The sequence below is a fragment of the Lissotriton helveticus genome, chromosome 7, assembly GCF_964261635.1.
Source record: "Lissotriton helveticus chromosome 7, aLisHel1.1, whole genome shotgun sequence".
Lineage (NCBI taxonomy): Eukaryota > Metazoa > Chordata > Amphibia > Caudata > Salamandridae > Lissotriton > Lissotriton helveticus.
This window is the reverse complement of record NC_136068.1, coordinates 1,760,498,408-1,760,519,352: the sequence shown is the minus strand read 5'-3', so window position 1 is coordinate 1,760,519,352 and position 20,945 is coordinate 1,760,498,408. Positions and strand designations below refer to the sequence as shown.

Here is a 20,945-nt window from a genome sequence, read left to right as displayed (position 1 = left end):
TGCCTGAAGCGCAAGTCCCTGAGACTCTCGCTTTAGAATTAACAGTTTGAATTTCATGTGTGCTGTGGAATCTGTTCTTTCTCACGTTTTGAGTTGTAGGTGAAGAGGCGCACTCTTAGATAGAATAATGTCTTTGTTTTACTGGTCAGTCAATGAGAAAAGAAGTTACAATCGTGAAGCTTAAGTCGATAAAGGAAGGTTGTTATGCTTCACTCAGGAGAGGGCCTCGGAACCAAGGACGAATTATATCAAGGAAGGTGCACCATCGACATTGTGCAAAAATACCTTCAGGACTGTACCCAGGGTGGATGGCATGATCCGAGGTGCATCATGCGATTGCTACCTATGGATAACTGTTTGTTGGAAGTAGGGATAGTGTGCCACTTCTTTTTTGCCTCCAGATTGAGAGAATCCTAGAACGAGCTCTGTCTTTGGTAGCTTCATGCTACTTGACCCATTGATCATGGAGAGACTTCTTGGGAAGACTACACATGCTGACACCTTTTATCCTTCCTCCTGAAAATGCTTATTTAGGGATGTCACCTTAGTGTTAGAGTAGGAATAGATTTAATGCTTTTCACTCACCAACCCTCGATGCAGGGTAATCTGGACTCATGCTTTCTGATTTTCTGTATTCTACTTCTTCAACTAATTGTGTTGCTTAAGCTGCACCGTCTAAACTGGATACACAGATTTGTCTTCATACTGAGCCCTATGTATTTCTTCACAATTGTGTTGAGGTGTCTCTATGTTCAGTTATTTTTGGCAATGTAATAAATTAACTTACCTTAAATAGTTGTCCAAGGGTTATTATGTATCTAAAAGAATTATTGATTAATTGATTGCTTTAAAAACTACTTTCTCCCCCTTACACTTTACACTTTCATGCTGCGAAAGAGAACCATCAGAGTGTGATTCTAGAACAGTCTAGAACTTATCCCTTCTTTCTGATGACCTGGTATTTCCAGACTTTATTGGGTCCTCAGAAACCACGTCAAAAGCCATTCCTTCATGCCGTCTATATTGAAATATGGAAAATTTCTCAACAAGCGGCTGCTGAAAGGCTGTGTGAGATTGACACAGCCAACTTAGAACAGGCTCTTGCAGTAGTGGACAACGGTATGACTACCCTATCGTCTAGAATGTATTCATTAGGTAACATTGACACATCCACATAATATGTGCTTCAACAAGACTTCTATGCATTACTAAATGGGCAGTCCCAATTTAGGTTAATTCCATTGTTAAGTTGGACACTACAGACACTAAATTCTAAACATCACAAATATGTTTTCACAATACCACTTTTCAGAACAACAGATAGCTATGGAATGAATGGATGCTAACTTCACTATGTTACATTTTGAAAGACTGGAGAAATTACCTTTTACCATTGCTAAAATAGCATGCTCAGATTGGATAATCCATAGGTAAATTACACAATAAATCTCGATTTTCCACTTTTAGTACTGTCTACAACGCCATCAAGTGGGCAGATATGAAGCGTTGGGTGAAGTGTACATACACAAACAATGGGAACTTTCTTTAACATTCCGTTGTCGGAATAAGGAAACTGAAACTTTTCTTAGTGGCTCTGACAGTGAGAAAACTTTAATTGGGTCCCTAGTATGCACAGGCACTCCGTTGCACAGAGCATACAATGCGTCTGTGGCAAACTTGCCCTGCGACTTGAAAGGCTCTCTGGCAGCCATGATATGTCAAACTTTCAGATTTCTTCGAATAGGAGTTACCTGATGTTGACAGTAAAGGTTGCTGCCATATGAAACCAGGTGTTGCTTATGTGGTGACCGTATCTTTCATTGTTACATGCTGTACACAAGTCCTGTTTCCGCATGCCCATGCAGTTAGGGAGGATATGCTATGACCTTCAATTAATCTCACCAATGTTAATTTTTAACACCGCGAGCAAATTGAAAGCCTTATTATATGGCCTTAACTTCGGCCAAGGAGACGCTTTATTTTCAGTTGGTGTGTGCCTCTTCGAAGATACAGGTGCTTCTCCGTACCAAATTCCCACCACACTTTGTGGAGCCAGTCCATCGTATTTTTAACATGTCTTGTACGACTGGAATTGTAGTGTTTTTTATGTGCATTGGCTCTGGGTTGGTCAGCAATTTCCAGAGGGCGTTTGGAGTTGTTCCATCATTTATCCACTCCATCCTCTGCAGCGTCCTTAGAGGTCTTCCACTGGTACTGCTCCTAGTTGCAGAAATACTGCTTTTGATATTTTTTTCTGCAATGGATGTCCCAGTTCAAGTTCAAGTGGAGCTGTCACTGCCTCATGAATGTATGGTGCATTTTTTTGGCATGCCTTTGCTTGGAGAACTGGATGAACATTGGTCCCTTTCATTTCAGCCTGTATGGCTTCATTGAGTACAGCCTGTGGCCCACTGCCTCTTGTGCATTCACAAGCGTGCCCTGAACTTGTGCTTGGGGTTGCAATTGGTTGAACTTTCAGGTGTACATGTACTAATTGATCCAATGAAAGCAAATCTGTGCAGCTGTCGTTTGCAGATTCCGTTGCTCCTGGCCATGTTTCTGTGGAGCTTCCCTCTGTTTCTTTAGCACCTGGTGATTTGGAACTAGGCTCTGTTTTAACAGAATACTGAGTGGGGGACTTCCCTTCCTCAGCTGCTGTTGTGGGGGTTGGATGAGAACTGACTTTATCAATTTGCTCCGAGGTGTGCCTCTGGGGTCATTGCTTGTGGACGCTCAGAACAGCAATGTTTCTTCTACCATTCGGAACATGTAAACATTTGGCTTTCCATGTGCTCAAAACCTTTTGATTTGGCCTGCTTTTAACCCTTTAAGTGCTGCCGTCGGCCAACGGTCGTCACGGGCACTACCTCCCCAGTGCTGCGTGCGACCGTTGGACGTCCAGTTCAGCACTGGATAATGGACAGCGCAGCACTGGGGAGGTATGTTTACGAAGCTCCTAAGGTGTTAACTTCCAAGCTTGTTTTAAATTGTCTTGCACTTTAATGTTTTTATATGTTTAACAGCTATCAGCTTTCTTTATGTTTAGGGCCTTTAAATTGTATGAGTGCCTGATTTTAAACCGATTTTTACTATGCTTTTATAGTATAACTTCTGGTATTTTCCTTAAGATATGCTCATGCATTTTTTATGGATTAGTTTGCTTTGGATTGCTTCTAAGCCGACCTATGTACAAAATTCTGCATCCAATTTCTTTGATATAAAGTCAAGCAGTAATGCATGTTAATAATGCTAAGCATGGTGGGGTACTCTTGATGGTCCTTATCTGGCCTGCGGCTCTGTTTGTGTGACCATATTATTCACCCTATTTGGACACCTTTGTAGTCCGGTAGTTATTATTAACACAGACAACTGCTCAACTTTTTATCAAAGGAAATTGGATACAGAATTTTCTATACCTAGTCACACCCATCATTTATGGACATTCCATGGTGATATGTCAAGAGTTTCTTGACATATGCCATGAAGAAGTCCTTTTCTTTGGACGAAATGTCTTGGCTGTTCTGCTCAACTATAGAGTTCTTGAATTGATTGAAAAAATAAAGGACGTTTTTGAAGAACACCTTTGGACACAGACCTCATAATTCCAGTGTTTATGCCCTTTTAGTGGTGTACCATTTGCTAAGCAGATGTTTCACTTCTGGTCTTTCAAAAGCCTTCACAGATGAACAGGAAACTGGCGGTGTCTGTCTATGGCAGCAAGGAGGATAACCTATGGCAGTAAAATAGTCCTCGGCATTTCTTTCCAGGACTTCGCAAAGGAAAGTAAGGTGTGAGATGGGTCGGTAATTGTCAAGGACACACAGCAAAAATATAGGTTTTCATGGAGTGTCAGAATATATTGGCATATGGGGAGGTGGTGATGATGTCTAGCCTGGAAAATAGCGTCTACAACTCTGTCTCCACAACACAGTAACTTTACATTGTACTTGTTACAACAACAGCATTGTTACCATGGATGCCATTACATTGCAAGTAGTATCAACGACTTGCTGTAGGGGGCGTGCAACACCAGGCAATGTGTTGGATTTTAAATCCAACACCTTCCATGCTGTTGCACAAACTGGAGTAGGAATAGTAATTATTAATATTCCTAAATCCAGCTCGCCCTATACAGCAAGTCGTTGATACGACTTGTGAAGTAATGGCATGTGTGGTAACAACGCGGTCGTTATAAAGGCATGAATTGTAAACGCATGTGAAATGTCACATATTCTTCTAGCCATGACTTTAAAACAAGCAAGGGAAGGCATCTAAATATTGGAAAAGGAGATGTGCCATTGTCACATGAAGTCAATTGAGAGAGTTAATAATGTGACAGATTTTGAAGTGAGAAGTGCTTTGAGGAATAACAAGTGGTAGAGGGATTTTGTTATTGATGATGAAAATGTGAAGATTGTTGCAGATTGTTTACATTTTACTCATAAAAAAGCTTTTGATAAATGTTTCTATTCACTGATGGTTCATATTTTTTACAACGAAGAGAGCGGTGACAAAATGAGGTAAGAATTTACACAGTTGTTCACTACGCTGTAGGAGGCATATTGTTAATTTACATGTGAGAATGGCTGTTTAAAAACAAGTCCAAAGAAAGTTGGAAAACATATCTTCTAATCAATAATCAGATTTCTGTGGGGAATAGCTAGCTCATTCTTGGCATCTTTGCTAAAAAACAATATTTACCTCAGTAAATGCACATGAACTATGAGCAGCAACACAAAAACAATACAGGTGAAAAGCAAATTAATTACACAAATTCCAATTTGGATTAGTTATGAGGGGGAAAACTGATAAGCAAAATAGTCGTTTTGGATCGAGATTGATTGCAAAAAACATTCCACAAGAAATACAGGGGAAGTTAAATCATATCTTTAATTTTTGGTGCAGTAGAATGGGGCTTTGGAACTCTTTTGACCAAGTAGTGATAGAGTACGACTGGGTAAAATCTATTTGTTTGCTCTGTGAAGAGCCAATGGACACAACTTTTGAGTTGTGATTCTTCATTGAGCCAAGGCTGAAATGTGTAGCAGGGCAGGGCTACACAAGTCCAGATAAGTCTTTTCCCCAGTTCCACTGAAGCGTTGGACATTGCACTTGTGGAAAGTGGGGCCAACTTCAAAAATGTTGCAATGAAGGTCATACATTTTTTGAGGACATTAACATCTTCTCCTGGCACTCCAGAGGTACACTTTTTCTATGTCTCAAATTAAGAAAAGATTCTACAACTTTCTTTATAAAACTCGGAAAGTCTTCAGACATTCAGGAAACGTTCTTTAAAAACCAATGGCTCAAGTTACAATCATGTCCACAAAACTCAATTTCAAGTGCACAGCTAAGTTTTCAGGTACTACCAGCTCCTGAAATTCTATGAAGAGCTATCAGCTCCCTTTGACCAGGACTTATTCAAGTAGAAACCAATAATGTCTTCTTACTGTCTAGGGTCTAGTCATCTCAGTTAGTAGTCGGGCAAGCAGCTTAATTTAAAGATGTAAAGCACAAAAAGTGTTAAAGATGTAAAATGTTAAATCAGTTGTCAGACCCCCATTGGAGGGTCACATGGCAGACGGTCCAGGGTCCCAAATGTGGTGGTTAGGTTTATTTGTCACTACCATTATAATATAGCTTTGGAAAATGGTCCAGGTACCACCCTTTCTGCACTTGTTTCTCAGGGAAGCAAGCTTCCGAGGAAGACAGTGCGGGGCAAGAGCTTAGAACTCAACATCAAAAAATGAAACACAATAATGTATAGTTGATCCCACAGCTTATCTTTTAAATAAAAAGCAAGTACTCTAATCTCATAGCAGGACGAAATACTACACGATTTGATGGCCAAATCATACTGGGTTAACCTAAGTTGCGTTTATCAGTAAAGGGCTACACCCCCTCTTTATCTTAACTTCGTTCTGCTATGATCCAGATCTTGTCTCTACAGTCCCCAAGACACTACTATTTCAGGTATTGCTGAGAAACAGGGGCATCAAATACTGTCGATGGTCAACTGTGCAGCTCAATGTCTTTTTGTCACTATAGCAAAATTCCTATGCATACATGGCAGACTCATCTGCACATTAGTCTTATGTCCCTTGTGCCTGCTAAGCCTACACTTACCGGGTAGTTATCAGTGCACTTTAGGCTGTGTGGTATATGCGGTCCAGGCCACCTGGTGATCGCTGTTTCTGGCAGGGGTGCAGCGACAGCTCACTCTTGTCAGTGTGTGCAGGCATGTAATGAATAGGCAGCTGTGAGGGACATCACATGTCTGCAGCAGCTTTCCAGGATGGTTGTGGATGAGAAACCAGATGTTGCAGTTGCGATTGACAGACTGAATACATTGATGTGGCGTTTGGCACAGAGCTTCCTGTTTTGGCAGCTACATAGATTTCATTCTCAATGCCAGTAGTGGCAGCATCAGTCTCTCAATTCTACAACAGACTGCCTTGTTACAAGGGTGAATACTTGATCTGTTACAGACTTACTGAAGCTCAGAGAGTCCAAGGAGAACCCTTAACAGTATGGGTAACTTCTGGCTTCACTCACTAAGATTGTCAGCTTTCTCAGTATCAACTTCTTCTCTTGGGCAGTCCCTTTTCCTACAGGGCCAGGCACACTCCTTCCCTCTCATTGTAGGCAGTCAGGTTTTAAGGTACTTCAGGAAGATCATCAGCTCACCCAGAAGAAAAGTGAAGGCTGTAGGTGATGTCCTCACACCCCTATAAGACAGGCAGACACCAGACCTGGTTGCAAATCAGGTCTTTGTTGGAGAAGAGCTTGAGACTGAAATAAATTGCGGCACGTCTAACTCACTGCACGTACACATGGGATGTTAGAGCAAGTTTCTGGGTTTCACATAACAGCAGATCTTTGCACAAGAAATGCATGTGGGCTGCCTCCTCCTAACATGAAGGAAAAGGTCCAGCTACACTCAGATTGAAAAACATGGTGCACTCCTTGAGGTGATGCAGCAAGGACCTGGATGGTTTTCCAGTGTCTACTATGAAGACACATTTGTTGCCCCTCACCAAGTCACAGAGCAGGATCTGGGTCTCACATTATTAATGATGGGCTTAAGCTTCTGTGCACAGACCAGTGACAGCATTGAGACAGGGGTACACAACTGTTTACTATGTAAAGCTTTAAATTTACATTTCTTTTACGATTAGATGCAAATTAAAAATTGCATCTAATAGTAATAGACAGTCTCCATGCATTATATAAATGTTTGAGAAAGTGAGTGGACCATCACATTTTTAAGCTGTCCGATTTAGCAGTTGCTATGATTGAGAGCTTGGTTTCAGTTGGTTTGGTTTGACTTTCTTCTTACATAAGTAAACTTTATGTGTGGTATGAAGTCTGTTGATGAGAGTGTACAGTTGGGAATGGATTGCATGGGTGAGTGCATATCTGACCACACAGGACCAAGCACCAGATACCTTGCAAAACTTGTAAGAAGACATCATGTTGAAGGATATTGTATGGAGAGTGTTAACTGAGTATGTTGGACTGCACCTTTTGATACAGATATTGCATCTTCCATTTGGTTAATTACTTGTGAATGGTGACTGGTGACTGATATTGAGGGAGACAACCTTTACCACTCGGGAGATTCACCGCGGGCGCTTTACAACGCAGGTTTTACAACACATGTCATTTCAACGACTTGCGCTGGAGGGCGCTGCAAGGTAAGGAATTGTACGATTTACTATCCAACACCTTCCCTACTGAATGTAGACTGGTGTTGGAATAGTAAATCGTACTTGTCCCCAAGTCCAGCGCCCTCCAGCGCAAGTCGTTGAAATTACTTGAGTTGTAAAACCCGTGTTGTAAGATACTGCGATCAACATGATCGCGTTTTATCATCATATATTCTGATGTTGAGGCAATCTGATAACTGCTCAGTGATGACATGGATGAGTTGAGGATGGATGAAAATTCACTGATGAAGAGGGGATTAAGGTTGTGGTATGTAATCGACCTTAAAATGCTGAAGGTAGAAGGAAATTAGGAAAGGGAAATTACTGTGTTGATGAGACTTGTGCATACATGTGCTTCTATGATTAATTGGGCTCAGGCTTTGCATGGTTAATTCAGAGCTTGGCTTGTCACAGGGGCTTTCAACAGTCTTGGTGGCATTTTTATGAGAGCTTTGCATCATGCTTGCACCATGCAACATGGTACAGGCGTGACGCAAACCTCATGAGTCAGATTTTTCAAGCCCTGCAGCTCCACTTCACATGTACCTGAAGGTCTTCAAAAGTAAAGCAGCGCAGCACAGATCGGTGCGTTGCCTTACTCTGTGCAAGGGAGGTGTTCTATAGGCATTGCTGTGGGTGTTCCCATGAAACTCCCATGGTTTTTCACACATTCACGGATTTACAAGGACTTGACCAACCAAAATGCACCAAGAGATATGCCTCCCCAGGAGAGGCGTAACAAGGAGAAATATGTTTTTTTCTACTCATTTCTAATTGTTTTTATGTATGCTGCACACATAGAAAGAGGAAAAATTCCTCTTAAGACTGTTTTTGTATTGGAAGGTGCACCGTCCTGCACAAAAACAATCCTGCATGCAACAGAGACACCGTGCACCATGGTGCAAGGGTGCCTGCGTTGGCGGTAGGCTGCGAAAATCGCACCAGCGCAAGGAAAAAGGATAGGAATGTGTTGTATTGGATAAATATGGTGCATTCCTGCCCTTGCCCTGTGATGCAGGGCGGTGCAGCAAAGTGAATTGCTAGCTTCCCTACACCACAAAAAATATAAACATGCCCCTTTGTGGCTTACTTTGATGTAGATACACTGTGTTTATGGCCGATAACCCCTCCCGGTCTTATTTGGCCCAAACAAGGCTTGATTTCTGACTGTTTAAAACGTTCCTAAATTTGATGAATGTATACAACTACGTCATTTGTTTATGAATGCATGAGGATACAACGCGTGGTGTTACCACGTGGTAGGTAACAACGAGGTTGTTACAACGACCGAGTTCTTATCAGGCGTGGCATTATATCGCAAGTCGTTTCTACATCTTGCGATAGGTGGCGTGTCGGACTTAGGAATAGTATAAATTACTATTCCTACTCCAGTTAGCAGTAGGGAAGGTGTTGGATTTAAAATCCAACACATTCTCTGGTGTTTCACACCACCTAGTGCAAGTCGTTGAAACGACTTGCAATGTAATGCCACGCGTGGAAACAACGCGGTCGTTGTAACGACTGCTTTGTTATCAACCAGTGTGGTATTGCCAGAGTTGTAAACGCTGTCTTGCTTTATTTATTAGAGGTGACTATAAACTTCAGGAGCAATTATATGAATTTTAAACTATTACAAGCTCCCATGTATAATACAGTAAGTATTATTTTTTATAATTATGTTTGCTTTGAATTTATAATTATATTTGCTTTGAACTGCACGTGAAACATCAAACGGGCAAATGGGTATGATGGTTCGCCGCTGTTTAGAGTTTGATGATTAACTAATAACCTCAAATTTCTGTAGGAAACTGTGTATACAGTATACAGTGTAGATTCTAGCAGCTTCATTTCCACAGTATTTTCTCCAACCTGGGTAATATACTGCTGATGGATTACATGCTCTTGTTAGAGTCTAGTATGAAAACTTGAGCCATTTCAGTTATATTTTGCAAATAAGCCTTTTGCCACTTTTAGATCTTTATTTATTTATTTGTTTATTTGAAGTTTTATATAGCGCTAGCTAGATCCGGTGGTATCAGAGCGCTTTACATGAGGAATCGTAGCATTACAAGTTACAAATTACATCCGTTACCAGAGCATAGTAAAACATAGGCAAAACAACAATATTACAGTAATTCGTCGAAGGGAGGGGGAGGAAGGAGACAGGGCGGGGAGACGGGGAGAACAGTGCCCAATGTCCGGCTGGGTAGGTGACGGCCGAGGTGGTGAGCCAGGGCAGATCTCCTCTATAGCTGTCGAGCAGCTCCACCGGGCATCGGCCATTTAGCTCAGGTCTCAGCGGTCAGGTAAAACTAGGATACATTAGTTACGGCTGCATCGACGAGACGAGGAGAACAGTGCCCAATGTCCAGCTGGGTAGGTGACAGCCGAGGTGGTGAGCCAGGGCGGATCTCCTCTAGAGCTGTCTAGCAGGTCCACTGGACATCAGCCATGTTGCTCAGGTCTCGGCAGTCAGGGAAAAACAAGGTTACAATTGTTACAGTTACATAGTCAAACACAGAAGAAACCAGTCCCAATAGAGGAATAGAGGGAATGGGGGGGGCTGGGGCGGTAGTAACAGGGGACTAAGAAGCAGTACAGTTCTGGCAGATTAGCAGTGGTAGAGAAATACCTTGTGGGGGCCCAGGATGTAAGAGTAAATGGGCTCATAGCTCAGATGGGGTCACATAGTCATTAAGTCCAGTGCCAAGATTAAGTGTTAGGTCATTTCGGCAATATGGGGGGGTACCGTGCAGCTTCGCGCTCCATGCCACTGTCTGTGGTATCTGTAGTCCAGAGCGAACCATCCATGCGATTGGGAGGTGTTTAGCAGGCTTCTGCACTATCGGGTCAGAAGTGCGTGGATGTTGAGTGTACAGTCACAAATGATGTGGAAAGTCAGGTTTCCACTAGGCGGGCGCCATCATATATTCAGGGAGATCAGAGTCAATGAAGATGCTCGTTATTGTACCCAGATAGCAAATGGGCAGCTCGCAAGTGAAGAGTTAAGGATCTGGTATGAGTGAGGTAAAGTGTTAACTCCCCTAGACTGGTATTAAGCAAGCGCTACTAGCGCAGTCGCCAATTTAGGGTCACGCAGTGTTAAGTGGTCAATCGCCCCGCCAATCATATTAGGCTATTGCAGGTAGGAAATAAAAGGGTACCTTGAATAGAAAATTTAGAGTCATTGAGAGGCCCTCTTTTTAGGTCTTTTTAGATCACACCCTATGCATTTTAAATAGTTTCCTTCAACAAATATACTTTATTCCACCGATATTATTTTTAAGCGTTTGCTTTTAAATAAATTGCATTGGTCGTAGTTTTCTATTGTGGGTGAGTGGTTACTAGAAACTGACATTTTTTTAAATTATACTTAGAGAGAAAAATCTTAAAGAACTTTTATGAACAACCTGGAAAAAACACATTTCCGCAGCCAAATTCTAGAGAGGTGGAATTTGCCTAAAGGTTCCACTTGGCACAACAAGTGGGACATCATAGGAATGGTCTCAACGCTGCAGCTGAGCTGAACATGTTTTCAAGAAGAAAATAAATCAATTTAAACTATTGTGAAGAAATGTGCTTTGTTACTTTCATTAACATTTTCCCTTTTATCTAATTCTTCGTATTTGTCTCTTCTCCCCCAGGGCATTATGGCTCTTCATAATAGGACCTACTATTCAATGAATTTGACTTATGAGAGGGAAGACAAGAATTCGGCGAACTTGGGATCATCTGTGGTTTTTTTCTTCACTGCTTTCATTGGTATTCTTGGAAACTCTCTCTTTCTCTGGACCTTGGGATTCAGGATGAAGAAGACAGTAAACACTGTGTGGTTTTTCAGCTTGGTTTTGTCCAGTTGGATTTTCTCAATGACCATGCCAATCTTTGGAGGGGCTGCTTTGCTTGATTTCCACTGGTCATTTGGTTTAGCGATGTGCAAAGTGGTGTACACCCTTCTGTATATCTGTATGTATGCTTTAGTGTTCATCTTGACGATCATTAGCCTGGACCGGTACATCCTAGTTTTCCACCCTGTCTGGGCCAGGCGTTACAGAACACCCCAAAGGGCTACAATCACCTGCTATTTCATCTGGAGCGCAGCTTTCATGTTAAGTGCACCGTGCCTGGCTTTTCAGGAACTCAGGCATTATGAAAAGAATAAAACCATCTGTAGCGTCAATTATTTATTTTCTGATGACTGGAAAACTCCAGAAGTACAAACCAGAAGAACGAAAATCCACCTGTACCTGTTCTTAATCACGTTTCTAGTTGCATTTCTTTTACCATTCATGGTCATCACTTTCTGCAATGTCAGCATAGCCTTCAAGGTGCATGTGAGAAGCCTGTCAAGGTCAAGTAAATTCATTAAAGTTATAATGGTCTCTGTTATGTCATTCCTCGTGTGCTGGACACCAGTCCACCTGTTCAGTTGGGTACATTTCTTCGGAGGAACTGCCCCACAGTTACTGATGCAAGCAGGTACGCTGTCAATCGCCATTGCATCATGTGTCAATGCCTGCTTCATTCCCATCTTTTATATTTTCATCAATGACAACTTTAAAACGGTTTTCACAAAGTCTCTTCTGAACATGATCGAGTCCAATTTCCATGAAGAAGTCCACTGAACTGTGGTCCTCAAAACAGACCAGATGAGTCTCAAATCATCTAAGAGGAATTGTTTACAAAAGCATTAGAAAGAACATGAAACAGCTTGCCCTGCTGGAAATATTGGAATGTGTGTCCCCCTCCTCAAACTATGTAACCCAGTCCTGCATAAGACAATGCTTTAATTTCTCTTAAAAAAAGGACTATCAGATAGGAAATTGCCTTTTTCCCTCCTTGCTTTACATGTTGCCTTACCCCTTTGCTCTCACTTCAATTTGCCTTTTCCTTACCAAATATTTGGAATGCATACCCTTACTACCGTTGACACTGCTTCCCTTTTCCCCATCCAATCCAAGGAACCTAAAATCATTAAGGGCCTCATTTAGAAGGTGAAAAGTACTCACAATCCTCCTATTTCAGGAGGATAGACTGGGTGCGAACTAGAATCCTGAGGCAGAATTTTCCACAGATTGCTATCTAGGTGGAGTATAAAATTCAGCTGACAAACTTCAGCACATATTTAGAGTTTCTGCTAGAATTCAGATGATTTCCGGGTCCCTCCAAACTCTAAACAATGCTCTAACTCTCTTCTCCAAGGATCTGCCCTGTAAAAACATTTCTATCCAATCATTCAATCCTATATATATCATACATCCAATGGCTTGAAGACCCCCAATTCCATGAAGTCTAATGTTGTCTCACTTTGAATTGCAAAAAGTTTTCAAACGCCCTAAGTATTTTGCTTTCTTACCATCTTTTCTCTCCTAAACAAGGGAGGGTCTTAACTTTTACCACTTCATTTGCCTTATCTTCACTCACAATCTTCTCCTCTCCTCTACTGTTATATTACTGGGTTAGGCCCATGTAGTGAAGCAACTTATTTCTTACATTGTCCTCAAAATAACATTTTCAGCTGTGAACTTTCACACATATTTGCGTGCACAACTTTACATTAGTTTCTCTGGAAATAAACTTGTTTACACATCTAGATTTGCACAACATTATCACAATGCCCTGAAAATCATGTTGAAGGTCTCTTCTCACACTATGTACACATGCCATCTCTATCTACATCCACGGGGTGACAGGGTTATCTACATATCCACAACATCACTAATCTATACGCACATCGCAAGGTTTCATTCTATTATAAAACATGAGCATCCTGATAGATTAGTAGAAGAGGAACTTCAGCTGACATTCAGGGTCCCTGCATGCTGACACTTCATCACTGAACTCTCATGAGGGGTGTTGAGTTTGTGGGTCCTTCATTCGCTCCAATCAGGTAATGGGGTTGGATTGTCTCTTGAGGGGATTCTTAGCACCACACTTACACACATTCTAGGTACACTTAGAGTAGGATTAGCATAGTAGGAATACGCCAGATTACTGTGTTGTTATGTGCCTGCATACATAGATACTTTTAGCACCTTGGTAGAACAATATATACTAATTATGCTTTTGGTGCTTGTAATCACTTTTATATGCTTCTGTCGGTTAATCGTTGCAGCATGCATATTTTTTATGAAAATAACATTGGTTCAATAAACCTATTGAACACGTCCCACTGTGTATTCTCTGTATACTTCTCTGAGAAAAAGTGAGCATGAGTGACTGAGCGAAATGTTCTGTACTGTTTCCGTGTACCCAGAGGGGTCAGTGTTGTCATGTTCAGTGGTTGCTAGAAACCATTTGCTTCCTGATAAGGTCAGCGGGCCTTACGGTGGAACTGTGAGCTAGCTGGTCTGTAGGCAAAGATATCCTGCGGGTGTCAGGAAACACGCTAGACACCGTTGTCCAAAGAGGCGCAGATCATACAAATTAAAAGGACTATACAACACTACCCTGTGGCCTCTTCCTGTCATTTAAGAAACAGCCACTAGTTTCCACTGCGTGTCAACATTGAGTAAAATAATCAGCTACCCTCTATTATCCTTATCTTCACACATAACATAAGTATTTGTAAAGTGCACGTTAACCAAGAAGGGTATCTTGGCACTGAGTAGCAGTTGCTCATTGTTACTCAACTCAGTGGTTCTCACTTTATTGCCCGTAGAAGGTTGAAAGGCTGTGTGGACCTGACAGAAATTGAAGCTGAGACCATGAAGTCAAACAAAGGCCCCTTCAGCAGACGCATTTGGCCACTAATCCACAAGATCTCCCCTTATCAATTTTGAAAATCAGTTGCTTTTTATTCTTCCAGACACCAGGTTGTTGCTTGTCCCTGAAGCAACATTTCTTCCATACCCTCCTCATTTTGGTTTTCTGACCCACCCTGCTGCACTGCACTTTCATACGTCACATAAACAATAGCCCTGGCCCCGTCTGCACACAATCTTTAATACATCTTTGTAAACATTTCCTTCAGTCCCAAACCACTTAGTTCGATCCCATATCTGCATTCTGGTATTACAGATTGAATGGAAAGCTCTCCTCACTGAGCAGTGGGCAGTACCTCTCACACTGTCCAAGTCAGCCATGATGCCCCCTACTGATGAGTGAATGCCTACAGACTGAAAGACATCTCCTGCGTTCACATACTCTTGATCTTACTGGGGACTTAGAAACTGTAAATATGATTGTATTTTGAATGTGTGCCCCCACTCTGCATTTCAAACTCGCCAACTCTCATTACCTTGCTAGTATTTGCTATCTAAATCTATGTACAGTACGTCAACTACAATGGCTACTATCGAAATAAACTTGACTCTTAATTAAGGTATTACACATTGCCAGTCTTTTTTGTTCTGTATGTGTTTTTTTAGTAGGACACGCAGGAGATTAGACATGTGATGTGCCAGCTGGAATCCTTTCATGTTTGAGGACAGATGATGCCCCCTGGGGGGAGGTGCCATCTTACAGTTTCCATTATATGAGACTTTCCTAGGATATGGCTCAGATTATCTTTCAAAGTTTAAAACTAAATAATTTTTAATGAGGAACACCAGACTGCAGTGGCATTCAGTGGGGAACAAGCCATCAAAGTTCTTGGAGCCAGATTACATTCCATTGTACCAGTGGCAGGACAATGTCTGCACCTTGAGTGCCATGGGATGATGCTGATTGATGCCAGGGCTACTTCTGCAATTACATTTTTTGTTTAAATTGCTTTATATTTGGACCGGTGCACTTTTCCACCAACATTTTCACTTACTTTGAGAGCTTTCCAGAAGATTAAATGTTTTTGCACGGATCAATACGTGCATATCTTGGGTCAATATCAAAAATCTCAAAATAAATTATTATTGAAAGCTGTGGTTCCTGAGTTCAGCATTTTCGAATACTTCAACTGCAAAACAATACACATAAAATACAAAAAATCTGTCATTCATCAACCACATTTTGACATATTCTATTAAATTATTCTGAGGATATTAATTTAGGGCCACATTTACAAGGAATTAACTCAGCGTGGTGCCGCAAGCCATTTGGCTTCTTCGGGCTGCGTTAATTCCGAAGCACAAAGATGCATCATATCTACAATGATATGACGGATCCCTTTGTTCTCCCCTGCGCTGGCGCACAATTTTCTGTCATGTGCCGACACAGGCACCATTGCACCATAACCATAGTGCAAGGGGGGAATGATTGTGGATGTGCAGGAAGGTGTCGCTTCCTGCACATAAACAATCTGAAATTCTGTTTTTAAACTTCTATTCATGCAACACTCATATAGGTTGAGAAGGGTCATTTTTTTAAAGATTGTTCATGTGCAGGAAGAGACACCTTCCTGCACATACACAATCATAAGAGGCGATTCCCTTGTTCTATGGGGCTTATTTATGAGCACCTTGCAACACTTTTGTGCTGCAATTGGGTCAGTTTTCATGTTGCAACGACAGAGTAAATAATGCGCCACTTTGCATCATATTTAAATAGTAAAGTATTTTGTTAGTTGTGTCACTTTGTAAACCCCTGCGCCACATTATACCTGAGCCAGATATAATGTATGCAGGGTAGGCTTCCCCTGCAATAAAGCCTCGTAGAAGTAGCGCAGTAAAATCTATCAGATTTCACTGCGCCACTTCTAGGACACACCCGTGTCAAAACCTTACGCCTGCCTCCTAGCAGGCGTAAGCGTGATGCAGTGCAATAGGTATAGGCCTCCCATGCAATGCTGGAGCTGGGTCATGCTTGTGACAAAACTCTAGCAATGTGTGAGTTTTGCTCTAACAGATAGATCAGGATTCTTGACGCATCTGTCAAACCTTGCGAAATGGAGCACAGCACAGTAAATACGGCTCATCTATGGTGCCACAAGGAGAGTGCAGTGCAAAGTGTTACATCGTTGTTTTATTGCAGCAATGCAACACTTTTCAGAAAGAGGCCCTATGTAGGCTGCAATTCATAACATGCCTCAAAAGAGGAAAATACCGAGGAGAAATTAAAACATTTCTCCTTGTTACGCCTCCCTATGTCTTCCTTGGGGAGGCATAGCATTCTGACTCATTTCCAGGTTTACGTATTCTCGTAAATCTGTAAATGTGGCAGAATCCATGGGTGTTGGGTGGGAACACCCACAGCAACACCCTTGGCATGCCTCTTTTACGCACAGTGTAAATATGGGGCAGCAGGTTGTGCCGCCAGTGCATCACAAATGTGATGAACCAGTATTGCACAGGGCTTGTAAATAAATCCTTTCATTTTTAGCTTCCAATTCCAGAATTCCTTCCCAGATATTTAGGTGTGGTGTTTGATAAGAGAGTTTCTTTTAAATGTAATTTTAAAGATCTAAGGGCAAAAACTCTGGTTTTAATTCATGCTTTTAAAAGTTTAAAAAACAAATTGTTGAATTGTCAATCTTATGATTATATTCTTAAAGTCATCAAAGCTCAGTGAGAGCCAACTCTGTTAGATGGGTCACCCATCACTAGGGGGAAAGATGTAAAGCTTCTGGATGTATTGGTTATCAAGGCGCTTAAATCAACTTTTGCAATCCCCATATCAGTAGGGCAAGCAGGTATAAAACTAGAGTTTGGTCTCCAAAGGTAGAGCTTGGTGTCAGCCAGAGCTTTTTTGAAATGTATGTTCTCTATGTTTTCTGCTGCCCCTGCTTCCTTAGGGAACTATTGCAGGATTGATATAAATAGGTCTGCCTATACTGTTAAATGAAGATCCCATATTTCAACATGCCTAAGGGATATTGGTCTGCAAGTAGCACTTCAGGAATTGACAACACCCAATTATAAATTGATTTAAAAAAAGCAAATTCAAGTTGAATACCTTAAATTGGATAAAATCGCGTTAGCAGGGAAAAAGCATGCATGGTATGTGTTTCATTCATATCAGCCGTTATATGCTCAGCCCTAGTTGACAGCATACTCTCTGCTAAAATAAAAAATAGCTTTTTAAATCTGCATATGGGAATAAATCTGACAAAAGAGTGTATGCAGCCCTGCACTGAGCAGTGGACGGATACCAACTGCAGATTATGTGGATGGCCACAAAAATCATTAGTTCATATAGTATGTGTATATCCTAAACTGATTACAATTCGGTGTATTTATTTAAAACCCCTATTTCTGAAGATTGTGGTTAGATCAGCAGGCCAGGCACTTGTCAGGTCCTTATCTGGTGAGTCGATTCCGTTGTTATTCCAGCTAATAATAATTTTATATGCAGCTGAAAAATGTTTGGTATCTCTAGTTTGAGATGTATTAAAATTGTATTGCCTAAACTTAAGAGATCCTCTGCACAGTCAGATACCTAGGAGTACAAACTGAACCTATTGTATAGTTTTTGGGACACAGCGGTACAAAAGGGGGTGGTGATGGACGGAGCATCTGAACCAAATTAAACACTCACACCCAGTCAACAGATCTGGGTTTAATCCATCGCTGTTCTTTAGCCCACTCTGCCACCCCAGTTCAGACATGGCTATATGCAAATTCAGTCTGACTCTGTGCCTCATGGGAACAGTCCAGCCCAAATTGCCAAGCCATGCTTTCCCTGGACCAGAAACAAGCTTCCTAGGAATGGTTTCTGGCATTTCAGCCGTCTTCAGCCAGGCTTGCTTGAGTCCAGTGGCAAAGTGAGCAATGGACTCATGTCTGAGCATACACTGCCAACTTATGGCGAACAAAGCGGTACAAAAGGAGGTGTGATGGACGGAGCATCTGAACCAATCAAACACTCACTCCCAGTCAAGAGATATGGGTTTAATCCATCACCGTTCTTTAGCCCACTCTGCCACCCCAGTTCAGACATGGCCATATGCAAATGAGTCTGACCCTGTGCCTCATGGGTACAGTCTAGCCTGAACTGCCAAGCCATGACCTCCCTGGACCGGGAACATGCTTCCTAGGACCGGTTTCTCGCATTTCAGCCGTCTTAAGCCTGGCTTGCTTGAATCCAGTGCCAAAGTGAGCAAGGGACTCATGTCTGCGCATACCCATCTGAACCAATCAAACACTCACACCCAGTCAACAGATCTGGATTCTGAACTGGGGTGGCAGAGTGGGCTAAATAACTGTGATGGATTAAACCCAGATCTGCTGACTGGGTGTGAGTGTTTGATTGGTTCAGATGCTCTGTCCATAACCACCCCCATTTGTACTGCTTTGTTCACCAAAAGTTGGCAGGGTATGCTCAGACGTGAGTCCCTTGCTTACTTTGCCACTGGATTCAAGCAAGCCTGGCTGAAGACGGCTGAAATGCCAGAAACCGGTCCTAGGAAACTTGTTTCCGGTCCAGGGAAGGCATAGCTTGGCAGATCGGGCTGGACTGTTCCCATGAGGCACAGGGTCAGACTGATTTGCATATGGCCATGTCTGAACTGGGATGGCAGAGTGGGCTAAAGAACGGTGATGGATTAAACCCAGATCTGGTGACTGGGTGTGAGTGTTTGATTGGTTCAGATGCTCTGTCCATCACCACCCCCTTTTGTACCGCGTTGCTCGCCATAAGTTGGCAGGGTATGCTCAGACGTGAGTCCTGGCTCACTTTGCCACTGGATTCAAGCAAACCTGGCTGAAGACGGCTGAAATGCCAGAAACTGGTCCTAGGAAGCTTGTTTCCGGTCCAGGGAAGGCATGGCTTGGCAGTTCGGGCTGGACTGTTCCCATGAAGCAAAGGGTCAGACTGATTTGCATATGGCTATGTATGAACTGGGGTGGCAGAGTGGGCTAAAGAACGGTGATGGATTAAACCCAGATCTGTTGACTGGGTGTGAGTGTTTTATTGGTTGAGATGCTCCGTCCATCACCACCCCCTTTTGTACCGCTTTGTTCACCATAAGTTGGCAGGGTATGCTCAGACGTGAGTCCTGGCTCACTTTGCCACTGGATTCAAGCAAACCTGGCTGAAGACGGCTGAAATGCCAGGATCCGCTCCTAAGAAGCTTGTTTCCGGTCCAGGGAAGGCATGGCTTGGCAGTTCGGGCTGGACTGTTCCCATGAAGCAAAGGGTCAGACTGATTTGCATATGGCTATGTCTGAACTGGGGTGGCAGAGTGGGCTAAAGAACGGTGATGGATTAAACCCAGATCTGTTGACTGGGTGTGAGTGTTTGATTGGTTCAGATGCTCCGTCCATCACCACCCCCTTTTGTACTGCTTTGTTCACCAAAAGTTGGCAGGGTATGCTCAGACGTGAGTCCCTTGCTTACTTTGCCACTGGATTCAAGCAAGCCTGGCTGAAGACGGCTGAAATGCCAGAAACCGGTCCTAGGAAACTTGTTTCCGGTCCAGGGAAGGCATAGCTTGGCAGATCGGGCTGGACTGTTCCCATGAGGCACAGGGTCAGACTGATTTGCATATGGCCATGTCTGAACTGGGATGGCAGAGTGGGCTAAAGAACGGTGATGGATTAAACCCAGATCTGGTGACTGGGTGTGAGTGTTTGATTGGTTCAGATGCTCTGTCCATCACCACCCCCTTTTGTACCGCTTTGCTCGCCATAAGTTGGCAGGGTATGCTCAGACGTGAGTCCTGGCTCACTTTGCCACTGGATTCAAGCAAACCTGGCTGAAGACGGCTGAAATGCCAGAAACTGGTCCTAGGAAGCTTGTTTCCGGTCCAGGGAAGGCATGGCTTGGCAGTTCGGGCTGGACTGTTCCCATAAAGCAAAGGGTCAGACTGATTTGCATATGGCTATGTATGAACTGGGGTGGCAGAGTGGGCTAAAGAACGGTGATGGATTAAACCCAGATCTGTTGACTGGGTGTGAGTGTTTTATTGGTTGAGATGCTCCGTCCATCACCACCCCCTTTTGTACCGCTTTGTTCACCATAAGTTGGCAGGGAATGCTCAGACGTGAGTCCTGGCTCACTTTGCCACTGGATTCAAGCAAACCTGGCTGAAGACGGCTGAAATGCCAGGATCCGCTCCTAAGAAGCTTGTTTCCGGTCCAGGGAAGGCATGGCTTGGCAGTTCGGGCTGGACTGTTCCCATGAAGCAAAGGGTCAGACTGATTTGCATATGGCTATGTCTGAACTGGGGTGGCAGAGTGGGCTAAAGAACGGTGATGGATTAAACCCAGATCTGTTGACTGGGTGTGAGTGTTTGATTGGTTCAGATGCTCCGTCCATCACCACCCCCTTTTGTACCACTTTGTTCACCATAAGTTGGCAGGGTATGCTCATACGTGAGTCCCTTTGTGGAAAAGTAAATTTTGCCATGTTCTGTGTCCCTAC

The 20,945-nt window shown here is 42.7% G+C and overlaps 2 protein-coding genes across 2 annotated transcripts in view; both read left to right on the top strand.

Moving 5' to 3' along the window:
• Positions 1 to 20,945, top strand: part of LOC144767674 (putative G-protein coupled receptor 33) — a 499,098-nt gene that overhangs the window by 75,018 nt on the left and 403,135 nt on the right. The window lies entirely within an intron of this gene.
• On the top strand, positions 11,360 to 12,334 carry LOC144769690 (putative G-protein coupled receptor 33). The gene has a single exon (XM_078653879.1). It carries the CDS (start codon positions 11,360 to 11,362, stop codon positions 12,332 to 12,334), a length of 975 nt encoding a protein of 324 aa, XP_078510005.1.

Coding starts and splice junctions, on each gene's coding strand:
- LOC144769690 (XM_078653879.1), top strand. CDS start 11,360: ATGGCTCTTCATAATAGGACCTACTATTCAATGAATTTGACTTATGAG.